Here is a 13,857-nt window from a genome sequence, read left to right as displayed (position 1 = left end):
GATCCCTTAGATTGGCAGAATCATGCAAAGTTTTATGAAGTTTTAAGACAATTTTATAGTAAACTTATAGCATTTTAAGGTAATTGTGCTCTGCTTTTGTGAACATATTCTGTAACAAACCAGATTTCACATTATAGATATATTTTTGAAAATTGAATCTTACAAATGAAATAATTTTAAATTATCCAAGGGATTTTGTCATTTTAAATTTATTATGAATTCTACAAGAAACTTTATTGGAATCATTTATCCTGTAATTCCAAATTTCCAAGTATTTTACTGTTTAAAGCAAAGTATACATCTCTAATTGAACAAACCAGAACAAGATTTATGTATACTTCATTTATTAAGTATTTATTCTTAGAACATTAACATTTTCTTTAAATGTTCTTGATAGAAGTGATTTACTTATTTTACTGTTTTGTTTAACAAGAAATTTTATTGTCTTTTCAGGTTTATTGGCACTTGCTTTGCTTTGTTTTGGTATATTTTTTCTTTAGCACATGTAGCAATCTTTGTCACAAGATTTAGCTACGGTGAAGAATTGCAGTCTTTTGTTGGAGCCGTAATTGTTGGCACATACAATGTCGTGGTTGTTATCGTTCTTACCAAATTATTAGTTGCTATGCTTCATAAAAGCTTTCAGCTGATAGCAGTAAGTGTTCCATAACTCTAAAAGTATCTTTGTGCTTCTCAGTTAATATTAAATGTAGAAAATATGTCAGGAAACAAAAAAAGTTAAAAAATACGACAATGTCATTATAGCCTTGATTGTTGTAGTCATTAATTTTAGAATGCTATACATTTTATCATTTATAGATTTTTTTTACAATATAAATAATGCCTGTTATGAATTTCTATACCATAGTATATAGTAATGAGGTAAATTATTTTCTCTAATGTGTTTGAAGAATTTGATTGTTTAAGGCTACATATAGAGTTTTTAACATATATTTTTTCAATAGTATTTTTCATGTGCCTTACATTATAGAACCATGAAGACAAAGAATGGAAATTTGCCCGTGCTAAGTTGTGGCTTAGCTACTTTGATGATAAATGTACACTACCTCCACCTTTCAATATTATTCCTTCTCCCAAGACCATTTGCTATCTACTAAGTAGTCTCAGTAAGTGGATTTGCTCTCATACATCAAAAGGCAAAGTCAAACGGCAAAACAGTTTAAAGGTAAGAAATTGTGCAAATTTAGGTTCAGCCTAAAAAAGCCTCATTTAAATTTCTACTCTGCTAATAAAATGCCATGAGGGCAAAATAATTTACAATTTCAATATTTTAAAGCCTATTTTAAAATTTCAAATTGGGGATAAAAGTTTTTATATTTTCTGAGTACATAATTTTTTTTCATTTAAAAGAAAAAGAAGTTTTAAATGGCACAAGCATATTATATACTGAAGGAAAGGATTTATTTTCTTTGAGTAAATAATTTAGGAAATGTTGCAGTGATTTCACATTACTTACCATAGTTTCATATTTCCACAAATTAGTTTGAAATAAACAAATTTGAAATTTGTTTTCACTATGAAATGACTACATATAGTTACAGGAGCATAATGGATCAAGAATAGCTAGAAGTATTTAAACTTATGGGATTATATATTTGTTTTTTTGAGTATTGTCAACAAAATTTACAAATATATTTTGTTTGCATTAATATAAATAACTATCATTAGCAGAGATATATTATTCTTTATTTTAAAGGAATGGAAAAACCTGAAACAAAAAAGAGATGAAAACTACCAAAAAGTGATGTGTTGCTTAGTCCACCGTTATTTAACTTCCATGAGACAGAAGATGCAAAGCACAGATCAAGCAACTGTAGAAAATCTCAATGAATTACGCCAAGATCTATCAAAATTCCGAAATGAAATAAGGGACTTACTTGGCTTTCGGACTTCTAAATATGCTATGTTTTACCCAAGAAATTAACTTATTTCTATGCCATTAATATTTATATAATTTGCAACTAAATTTATTAAGGTATGGGTTGGAATGTAGAAATAATGTCAAAGCCATTCTTTATAGACTTACAGGTTAATTATGTATATTATATAAAATATGTATATAGTTTTAAAAATTTACTGAACATGGATTTTAGTAGGAGCAATTTAGCAGACAGAATTTTCTAACGTTTTGCTTTACTTTCTCATTCTTGGTTTTTTTTTTGGGGGGGGAGGGAGATAATTGTGACATATCTGTTGTTCACAAGCTATATCAAATATTTAAAAGTAAATGTGGATAGATCTTACTCTGTGAGATACATATGGATGTGGAACTATTGATTTTAAGAATGTAAAAAATTAGCATGATATAGCTGAGTTAGTATTCATTTTTTTAGGAATCCAGCTTATTTGGGCTATTGCAATCATTTTCTTTAACTTGGGGAAAGTTCCTAGAACTTTTAAAACCAAAACCAAAAACTAAGGGTTTCTAGTGGTTTTCTTTGTAGTTACAGTATAATTTTTGTTTCTGTGAACAAGGAGAATATGCTTTTCCAACAATATTTATTGCAGAGGCATATTTTATATTTGAACTATCTTTGATTTATTGTGTTAAATATCAAAATATTTTATGCAGTTTAACATAGCTTCAATAAGTATGACTTTGTGCTTATTTGAAAATTATTCTTCCTGCTTATAATGGAAAATGTTCTTTTCTTTTTTGCTGAAGAGTATAATATATTTGGTTATTTTGTGCTTTGTAGAGAATATAATTAAATTTTTTTAATCTGTTGTACTCCTGCCATAGAATTGAAAGGTGGGATTTCCGTTAAGTGGAAGTTAAGCATAATCTTCTCACTTGAATGTTAGCTAGTCTTATGGACATAGGGTGCAGGTAGCCTTAGGTCTATAAGCATTATTGATCCAGGGATCACAAAATAGAGGTTTTAGGTATAATATGTTTCTTTTTTTTCTTTTTTTAATGGAATTACTAAACTGTAAGTGCTCCCTCTTTGGGGTGAATTCTTATAAAATATTTATTGTAAAATTATATATTTTGTCTACTATAAAATTATGCACATCCCATTTGGGATTTAATACCAGGATTTTCATTTATTCCAAAAATAATATATGGTAAAAAAAAAAAAGATACTTATTGAGCACCTAGTGTGTGCATGAATTACTTAAGGGAGTATATTTTGAACGATAGCATTGTAAGAAAAAATAATAAAATTTGACTTTGGATTATACATTGGCATGATGTTTACCAGTTGTATTCAAATGTACTTGGAAAGCAGAAGAGAAATAAAACTAAGTGAAAATGATAATACCTTGATGAAATTAAATAATGTAATGAAAAATGGACATAATGAAAAATGTATGTAAGGTACTGTTTCACTACACTATATGATGCCAGTAAGCAGGCCAGATTCGATTCAAATTTAAAATAGAGGTCAAGCAGCTAATGGTTATTTGCTATTTGTCTGGAATCCATTCCTGAAATTAGTATTCTGGTTTCACAAGTTGGTATTTTCATGGGTTTCAGACTAAGAACCACTTCCCCTTCCCCAGCACACATACCCAAAGTGTGTTTGTCAACTTTACCTGGCTCTTTTCTATTTTTGCAGATAGTTCTAGACCCATTATCTTGCATTCCTCAGCAATTTTTTAGTTGGGTAACACGGTAGACCTGTTCTACAAATATGACTGTATATGTGGGTTAATACTGAAAGAGAAATCCTGACATTTATGTATGCTTTACAATTGACGAAAATTAATTTTTGAACTTTTTTGAAGAGAGAGGGGTATTATCACAATTTTACAGATTCAACATTTATTAATTATAGAAAGCACAGAGCTATATGCAGGGTATACAAAGAAAAAAGAGGATGAAATTGCTTTAGAAAGGCCAAGAGGTTTATCCAAAATCACTTAGCCAATTAGGGGTGGAGACATGCTTAGATTCAGGTTTTCTGTTTCGAGGTCCAGCATCTTTCCACAATGCTATGCTGCCTTCTCAAAACACTTTGGATAATTTTAACATTAAGATGTTCTAGACTCTAAATTGTAACATATGTTCTACTTACTCTCTAAAGAAAATAAGCTAGGTCTCCTTATTCTCCTTATTGACTCTTTAGATTGAATCATCAATCATTTCTCACATGGTAGTTTCCTAGAGAGAAAGTTTCCAAAAATTGTGTAAGGCTTTATATTAGTGTTTGAAAAAATGAATTAACATCATATCCTAAAGACAACTATGAATCCTTGACTGACCCATAGTGTTTGATCATTTAGCATGAATTACATATTAAAATTTTAAACCAAAAGCCTTTTTTAAAAATGCCTTAAATCTTACTGCTTGATGTACTTAAGTACTTATAGCTGACATCCCCATCAGCATCATTATTATCTTCAATAATGATATAAACTGAAATAAATGTTCATTCTATTTAATAAACTCTGTTCTAGCCAGTTTGGGCAGCGAAGCCAGTTGTTCCTTTAAATTGACATTCCATCTCTCCCCCTTGCCTGCCTGCTAATCTTCATGATTGGAATGAATATCAACCTCATTTTTGCCTCTTAGAATTTTTATCTGCTGGAGTCCACTCAAGTACCATTTCCTCAACAAAGTTTTGTATTATTCCTTTAATTGCTGGTGTCCTTTCTTTCGTCCAATTATCTTGTGGTATCCTTCTCTTTGTACATATTCCTTCAGAAGAATATAAGTTCCTTAGGACAGAGATTGTCTGACTTCTTTCTTTGTAGTCCCCATTTCTAGGCCATTGCCTTGCACAGAACAGACACTTAAATACTTGCTAAATTGAATAAAATTTATAAGCTCATTCTGTTTAAAATTATTGGTTTGATTATCTGAAGAGGCAAAATAGGTAAATAGGTTAAAAAAGAAGGCAAAAAAGAGGCAAAAATAGGAAAATAGGGAAAAATATAATTGTATTTTTTTTGCTTAATTAACTTTGTAATAATATAAACATACACAGAATCAGTAACAGCTTTATCAGGAACTACCGTTGTAGTTTCTTCTAATCACCATCATTCAACATTTTTTCATTTAATGATTATTGTTTACAGACTGTACTAAATTGCTTGGAAATATGTGATTTCAGTACAACTTTGTTAATAATTTTAACAAATCCCATCATACATTTTTAAAAGGCCATTGATAAACTGGAGATCATTCAAAACAGGAAAACCAGGAAAGTGACGAATTCAAAATTTAACTGCGTCCAAATTTATTTAGCTATGTCAGTCAAAAGGTTTTTGAGTAAAAGTGGGATCAGGTCTGATCAGCTTCATGTGAACCAAAGCTTCTCTCAGTTATACTAGAAGACACTACTTTTAGAAACTATCAGTTAGTTGCCTCTTACTGGAGAGGCAATGGTCTTCAAAACTGTTGCCAAGTAACCACTTTATGTATGTTGTAAATGTTGGACTGTAAGGACCCTTCCAGTTCTGAGATTCTGCTAAAACATTATTGAGTCAATTGCCTAGTAGCATTTTCAACAAAATTGTGTTTTCTTGAAATCAGTTGTTATTGATTGTGGTATGCTGTATGTAAACTTTTACTTCTGCCCTCTTAGACACACGTCTAAAAAAGGGACAGGAAGAATTCTGACTGTTATTTAGATACGCAGCATGGCTTGCTATTCAATATAAATTACAATCTCATCATAGACTCGCCTTGAGATGTTGACCACTCCACTGTAATATTTTGTATAAATACACTGCTATGTCATAGAATTCTCCTGAGTGCTTGTCACATATCTATAACTGCCTATCGAATTTTCCAATTGTTGTCCCATTGGCATCTCAAACTCAACATTTCTAGAACCTTCCCACCAATCTCTCCTTCTTTATAAGTTCCCTATTTCTGTCAAGAGCAGCAGCATCCTTCTAGTTGCCTAAGTTTGTAATCTTGGCTTTATGTTAGACTCCTCACTCTACATATAAAATCAGTTGTCAGAGCTTCCATTTCTATATTCCTTTCTCTCATAGTTAATAAAGGGCAACCACCTTGGTTCGAGCTCTCATCACCTCTTGCCTGGACTATTGAAAACCCTCCTAATTGGTCCTCCTCCCTCATCTCTTCTCTATGTAGTTGCCAAAATGGTTTCTTCAAATGAACCTCTGATAGTATAGGCTCCAGTAGCTCCCTTTGGCCACAAAAGACCTTGATCCTTCTAACTATTCTGCATTCTTCCTGCATTCTGTGGTCCAGCCAATGTAATCTTGTTGTTTCTCTCATACGGCTCTCCATCACCCTCTTTTCATCACCCATGCCTGGAATATACTCCTTCATGCCCACCTCTTAGAAACATTCTGCTCAAGTACCACTTGATTCTTTCCTCTACTCCCTTCCCTCCACTAGTACTTCACCCCTAACTTTTACCTTGTATTTATTTTGAATAAATTTTGTATAGAATAGTTATATTCATATCATTTTCCCAATAGCATGAACGATTCTGGAGGGGAGAGATGGCTTCCTTTTTATTTTTGTGTCTTCACTGCTTAGCCTGATACATAGTAGGCGCTTAAGTACGTATTGATTCATTAGCATTGAGCATTTATTGCATAATTATATTAGTTATAGCCAGAGTATCTAAAATGCCCAAGGGAAGCTTAAACCTGTACCAGTTCTACCCCCTGGTGACATTTTTGATGGGTCAAAACAGGAACATATCAATTGTCAGCTTAGAGCTGTATTTGATCATGTTAAACTTGACCCAGCTCTGTTTGCCTTTCACCTTTTACCAGGAAATTCTTAAAAGCAAAAGTTTTCTGCAACCTGTTTCAAAAGATACTCACCAACCAATCATAGGACATTTAGGCTCTTTCCCAGTTTTTGTTCTTGCTGATAGAGCAAATATTAACACATTTACATAAGTATCAGTCTTGTTTGAACTTTAAGGTTTGAGAGGTTTTTTAGTCTCATTAGCTTTTTCCCACCATTCAAGCTTTGTCTTTCCATTCCAAATAAAACACTGTGTTTAAAGAGACAGGTTAAAGAAGCAGGGTCTACTTCACTTTTCTTGTTTTAAAATAAACATGACTGATCAGAAGTAGTCTGTGAGACAAGAATTTGTTATAGAGTTGGGACCTGAATGTTTAGAAGGAAAAATAAATCACTTTGGTCATGACAGTGACATCATTAGTTTGGCAACTTTATGATCTTGCTAGCTTCTGTGGATGTTTACAGAAATCTGGTGTGGAAGAGATACTCCAAATGAGTGACACAAAGAGAATTTGAGGGCAAATTTTAAACTGTGGTAGTTACATGTTTTAAAAATAACTATCTTCACAGGATTCATTATTTCTGATGTAAATCAAATAACAGTAGTACAAGTAGCATAACAGCAGGCTTGTGTAGGAGGAAAATGTGGGTTTAAAAAAAGAACTGTCTCAGTTAATCACATATTTGACAGGTAGGCTTGTTTTCCCCACCCCTGCCATATGCATTCTTTAGAGTATATATTTTAGCTTTGGGAAAGTCACTTAGTCCATCCCCCCCACCAGAAAAAAATACATGAAAACCTTCCCAGGTTTACCAAGCTTACCAAGAAGAAGAATCTTCCCCCCCCTTCATGCTTAAAAATCATTATGATATTTAAAAATCTTATCAGAAAAGTCTTTAGCCTAAAACTTCTTATGCTACAGTTTAAATGTTTTCCTCTTTCTTTCTGTCTTTAGAAGTATTATCTAGTTGAGTCAAAACAGGAGCAAACAACTAGCTACTGTATTCTTTCTAACAGTCCTTCATATATCAATAGATGTATTTCATCCTTCTTTAGTGAATGTGAATAATCCTCACTTGAGCGGAGGCTGATTTGGATTGTGTTTTTGATTCATGAACAGCACTTTTGGATAGATTGTTTGGAAACAATACTTCTTTAAAAAATGAAAATGTGAGACACAATTGAGGGTCAGGATAGATGACTATTGAAGCTTATTTATCCATTTGTAATAACTGCAGATGGGACTTCCCATCTACCTGCTCTACCTATCCAGTCCTGGCGTGCTTAAAAGGTTATTTACTCCATTTGTGGATGTGCATCATGTTAGGATAGACCTCTCCTTGAACCTTTGTTTTATATATGTAGATAGCAGAATATATATCCAATCCCTGCCTATTTATGAGATCATTTTTATCTGAGACTTTAAATTTTCAATTCAGAAACAGAACTGAAAGCAGATCCACAGCTGGAAATCACCAATAGGTCTGCAAAAAGAAAAGTAGGAGGGCAAGGCTGGCACTCATAGCAGAGATGAGAAAACAGATAAAAGTCAGGAATGGAACAGAAGTGATCAGAAAAGAGCAAATGATCCGAAGACCATGAATTACTATGTCTGGATCCCATCCAGAAAATCCTGAATGGTCTGAGTGTGTTAAATGCTGAACATGGAAGAGGTCTATCTGAATATGATGCACATCCACAAATGGAGTAAACAGCCTTTTGAGCACTCCAGGATTGGATGGATAGAGCAGGTAGAGGGGGAGTCTGATCCGCAGCGATTACAAATGGATTAATCAGCTTATTTGCATTGGTAGAGAGTTATTCCACGTTGAGATCTTCTTATCCTCAATAAAATAAGTCTAGTTGGAAAAATAAATAAAATGTTAATCCTTTATGGAATTTTTAAGTACATGAATCCCACAAAAAAAATGACCCTCCAAGTGGATTCCAAAAAAGCATGTTGTGTTTATGCCTAGCATGCCCAGCTTACTGTAGAATAAACATAATGACTGCTACATTTTATTTTAAAATATTTTATTAAGCATAGGTAAAAATGCAGGAAAACAATATAAAAACTCGGAGCAAAAGCTAAAAGTTAAAAATCATATCACTATAAATATTGCACTTATATAAATCTTCCTTTTCACATCCTCACAAAATTCATTTGTAAAAGAGCTCCTTTTACCAAGATGTATAAATTAATAGCTTCCAAGTTTTCAGAACTTCATACATTTCAGTTCACGTGATTACTGCAGCTTGTCTCAAGGTTGGTGATCAGATCTGTGCCCCAATGACTGTGCATATAATTTCCATCACTGTGAAGTGAGGTCACGTGCTATCAAGCTGATCTTTTGGGAATGCTCAGTATTTAATTGTAAAGATTTCCTCCTATTGAATGAAAATAGATCTTTCAGAAGATATACTGGAATGCAGCTTTATTTGATAGCATTCTTCTTTAACAGCGTTTATTTTTCAAGGCATTCAGGATCTTTTGATTCTTCATCTTGAAATTCATGATAAAGCTGTTTGGTGTGATCTTCCCCCGCCCATCTTCATCTACCTGACCCATGATGATGTAATTTAAACCTGCAAAGTACAAAAGAGAAATTATGAGATGTAATTTTTTTTCTGAACACATTAATGCAATATTTGATTTTTTTTGGTAATTACTGTATTCACCATTCAAATCAATAATTATAGGTATAGAGCTCTCCAAATAGGTACCTCTATATAGATTTAGATTAATAGCTATCTTGTCCAACCTCCTTATTTGACATAGGATGAATTAAAGCCAAGAAAGTTTAATTGATTTCCCAGGATCCTCTGGGCAATGAGGTGCATAAATGATAGTTATTGAGATATTTATGTTTACACTATACATATATAAATAGTTGTAGGTGTGTTTATGTGTATGTATGTCTTGCAAAGAAATATAAGACAGAGATAGTTTCATAGAAATCTTGGAAAACTGGTATGAACTGAGGTAGAATAAATGAACAGAACCAGGAGAACAACATGTATAACAATAACAATGTAAAAACCAACAGCTGTGCTTATTCTTTCATTTCCTCTTCAGGCAGTGTGCTGAGAGCCTTCCTTGACTTTTTTTACTTCATATGGATTCCAGGGCAAGAAGATTTTGCTTATTTGTTGATCACCTATTTTGCCTAATTATTGCAACAGCATCCTAAACAAACTTCCTGATACCAAAGGCTTTCCACTCCAATTTATCTTCCACACTGCAGATTCTTTTGGTATAAATCCGACCATATGACTCTCCTACTCAATCTAGTGCCTCTAAGATAAAATCTTCAGTTTGGTTTTTAAAACCCCTCCCAATTTGGCCCCAATTTTTCATTTAGCATCTTTTGCACTCTGAGATCTAATCCAATTGGGATGTTGTCTCCCCCAGCGGACTGTAAGCTGCATCTCAGACACCATATGCATAAAGCCTCTCCTGATCCATTCTCCCCTAATTTTCAACAATTAGTGCTTTCCTTCCCAAATTATTTTGAATGTTTTTGTATTATTAATTTTAGTTTTATACTGGATATAATTAGGTAAGTCCTTGTTGTCTCCTCCGTTAGAATATTTTCTGCTTGCAAATAGAAATTGTGTCATTTTTTTTACCCTTAGCACCTAGCACTTAGTTGTTGTTGGTTAATAAATATTTAAGTGCCTACTACATGGTAGTAGGCACTTAAATTGTGCTAATGAATGCTGTTGATTGCTGATTAAGGGATTGACCCATCAAGTGTGTGTATAAATCGGAGGCTTGCCAGATATTACCAGAAAGTCCTCTGGGCATTTTTAATTTGCTGTCCTGTGGGAATTCAACCTAGTTCTATTATTCTGCTAAAATATATTCAAAATTGTCAGAAGCAAGTAGTGCTATACCTGATAATAGCTAACATCTATAAAGAACTTTGAGGTTGGCAAAGCACTTTATTGATAATAGTTAACATTTATATAGCATTTACTATGTTCCAGGCATGGTGCTAAGCACTTTTTTTTTTTTAAAACAACTATTATCTCATTTGATCCTTTATTATTATCCCTATTTTACAGATGAGTAAACTGAGGTGAGCAAAAGTGAAGTGACTTGTCCAGGATCACACAGCTGAGAACTAAGTTGGTTTGAACTCAGGTCTTCCTGGCTCCAGTTCAGCACTTTGCCCACTGTGCCCACTCTATGGCTCAGGGATGTACCCACCTCTTCTGATGAGAGGACACTGCTTACAAACAACAGTGATCTTGGTACTCATGTTCTTGCCAGCTTGCTGAATTGCCAGGTTTCCCTCCTTGTATACATTGATGATTGATACTGTCGCATGCAAGCTTCCACCCTTTGTCATTGTTGTGATAACGGTACCAGCAAGTACTAGGAAAGAAAGCAATTTTTTAAAATGTGAAAATTGGAGGTACAAAGTGAGCAGGACTGAAAACAAGGAAATGTTTTGTGTCATTATTTCAGAAATAAATATTGGAAAGCTAAAGAAAAGAACCTGGTCAAACCCTAATGTTTAATTTCACCAGAATTCTGGAAAAATTAAAACGTTCCTTGTGATATTACATTTGTTAATGACTATTTGATTGTGTAAGAAAAATAAATGAATTAAAACAAAAGTTCAGTTATCTATTACAGATATGGGGAGCTTCTAGACCCAGGCTTAGTTTTAGCCAGTTTTACATCCCTACTTATGCCTATAGTTGCGAAAATAACCACTGCTAATAGCAGTACTCTAAAAGGCCACAGGAGGGAGGTGTTGCGATGTCAAATTATGAATCTTTTTTTAAGTGTTTTTGAGTGTCTCTGTGTCTGCATTGCTTTTTTCTTCATGATTGTTATCTCTTTTGTTCCTTCTGTTTATCTTTCTACCCATTTTCATCAATTTCTCATTCTCCCTTCTATCCATATGATTTTCCCTCATTTTTTACTATCCCATCATAATGAAAAATAAAATGTATTTTTAAAAAAATTTAAAATCTATATTTTTCCCTTATTTTAAAAGCTGATGAATGGAAATTTTTACATTTATCTCTCAAAAAATAAGGAAAACTAATTCAAAGGAATTATTAAAGCCATTTCCTGCAATGAATTAGTGACTAATGGGGGAAGGGGAAATTTCTATCCCTTGTTCAGTAGATAAAAGTTACCAATTTATTCTCATGGGCCACCAAATTTAATTCTGTGCCTTAATTGAATAGAATGAAATTTGAATTTCTTGAGGTTCCAGATGGACCTGGCTGGACAAGAAGGTAATTTGTGATTAAAGTGCAACAAGCTAGTGAAAGCTCCACTTTGTTGGATTATTCATTCATTCATTCACTCCTGGTGTTGGCAAATTCAATACAAAATGATTTGACATAAGTGAAATCACATTGTCAATTATTCTTTCTTTCATAACTAGGATTTTATTGGTCCTTATCTGGTGATCAGTATATAAACTAGAAATGCACATTTGAAAAATGCTAGTACTGAAATAGCTAAAAACCATGGAGCTGACATCCTTTAAAAAGCCTCGGTGCCAGTGATTTTACATGGTAAATCATTTATCTGGTGCTACTTGTTATTCCAGAGGCTCTGGGTATCTCTCCAAGAACAGGGCAGTCCTTTCAGAAGTTTTAACATAGATCAGAAAATAGTGCCTTTGTGATGTGCTTGACACCCTAGTCTAGTAAGGTCTCAAAAAGCACATGGCACCAGTGGTTCATAAACTCTGTCCCACTCCCACCATTCAGTCTTCCCTGTACTCTAACATGTTTTCAACTTGACTTCCTGCTGTGAAATGTCAGTCTAGAAACCTTTCTCTGACCTAGGTGCTGGATTTCTTAGTAGTTCGCCTGTTCTTACATACAATCTTAACCAAAAAATTGTCTCGTGTTTATGATTTTGACCCAATTTAAGGCAAGTTGAAATGTAGATCAAAGAGAAACAGTCTGTTTTTAAGGAGACATTAATAACTGATCAAGTGGAATGCAAATACCTCCTTATGTGAATTATGTTACTGACCATTTACATTTAAATTCTCAGTAATTCTTTTGAGAATAATCATGCAGTTCCCCAGGCTTCCTTTTACAAAGAAAAAACTGTATTTTTTTTCTTACCAAAGTTACTTGAACAATAATTGCTCTCCAGAGTCCCACTTCTTCTACATTTTTGTTGACATAGAGCTACAGTAGGTCTTGAACCTTTATTCAAAAAATAAAAGCCATATAATTCACAAAAAGAAATTCATGGAAGCATAATTAGTGATTGCAGATTTGACTTTCTCAGTTATACCCCTGGGTACCAATCTGCATACATAGCTAGGTCTAAGTCTCAATAATGAAATTCAAGAGTAATACACAAAAGAGATTACTTCTTTTTATAATTTTTCATTGTTATGAAGTTATTCTAATTTCCCTAGGGCAACTCAATAATAGGCTACTTGCAATTTTTCCAATCAAAGATGATCCAAACAATTCTCTTTGCTTTCTTAATTATTTCAACCAATGCTTTCCTAAAATAACTTTCTAAAAAGAATATATTATAAAGATGTACCCTGCTTTAAGAAAGCAAAGTAGATAAAAATCTGATCTTAGAGTTACAATTTGTGAATTATAACAATAGGCAGGTTTATTAAAGGCATGAATATCAAGGGTATTTAAAGATTTTTAAATAATAGAAATGCTTCACATTTGCATAAGTTTTATACTTTTCAAAGCCCCTTAAAAACAAATACTTCATCTCATTTGATTCTTACAATTCTATGAAGTAGACCTACAGATATTATTTTCATTCCCACTTTACAGATGAAGAAAATGAGACTCAAAGAATCTTCTGCCAGAGAAGAAGCTTGATTTGCTTGAGCCAAATGGTTGCTCAGTTTTCTCAGCTGTAAAATGGACATAATAATAGCACTCACCTTACAGAGCTGCTATGAGAATGAAATGAAATAATGTCTGTATAATTTGATTACCACAGTGCCTGGCACATGGGAAAGGAAGAGGAAAGGAACAAGTATTTGTGTAATGGCTACAATATGTCAAGCCCTACGCTAAGTGCATTAGAACTATTTCATTTGATTCTGAACAACAACTCAGTGAGATGGGTACTTTTGTTATCATCATATTACAATTGAGGAAAATAAACTAAGTTTAAATGACT

The 13,857-nt window shown here is 33.1% G+C and overlaps 2 protein-coding genes across 5 annotated transcripts in view; one reads left to right on the top strand and one right to left on the bottom strand.

Annotated features, from left to right (window-relative positions):
* Positions 1-2,752, top strand: part of TRPC1 (transient receptor potential cation channel subfamily C member 1) — a 64,538-nt gene extending 61,786 nt beyond the window's left edge. For all 4 annotated transcript variants that reach the window (XM_074298431.1, XM_074298430.1, XM_074298428.1 and 1 more), the window contains 3 exons: positions 454-655; positions 992-1,186; positions 1,718-2,752. In XM_074298431.1, the coding sequence (XP_074154532.1) occupies positions 454-655; positions 992-1,186; positions 1,718-1,945 (625 nt within the window). In that variant the 3' untranslated portion in view covers positions 1,946-2,752. The remainder of the gene's footprint in view (positions 1-453; positions 656-991; positions 1,187-1,717) is intronic.
* A 5,972-nt stretch (positions 2,753-8,724) lies between these two features.
* PCOLCE2 (procollagen C-endopeptidase enhancer 2) overlaps positions 8,725-13,857 on the bottom strand; it is an 82,850-nt gene continuing 77,717 nt past the window's right edge. Inside the window, exons 7-9 of the mRNA XM_074298433.1 lie at positions 12,816-12,899; positions 10,921-11,088; positions 8,725-9,293 (exon numbers count right to left, since the gene is read on the bottom strand). Coding sequence (XP_074154534.1) covers positions 9,163-9,293; positions 10,921-11,088; positions 12,816-12,899 — 383 coding nt within the window. The 3' untranslated portion in view covers positions 8,725-9,162. The remainder of the gene's footprint in view (positions 9,294-10,920; positions 11,089-12,815; positions 12,900-13,857) is intronic.

This window comes from Sminthopsis crassicaudata, chromosome 3 (assembly GCF_048593235.1).
Source record: "Sminthopsis crassicaudata isolate SCR6 chromosome 3, ASM4859323v1, whole genome shotgun sequence".
NCBI classification, from domain to species: Eukaryota; Metazoa; Chordata; class Mammalia; order Dasyuromorphia; family Dasyuridae; genus Sminthopsis; species Sminthopsis crassicaudata.
This window is presented reverse-complemented; position numbering and strand designations above follow the sequence as displayed.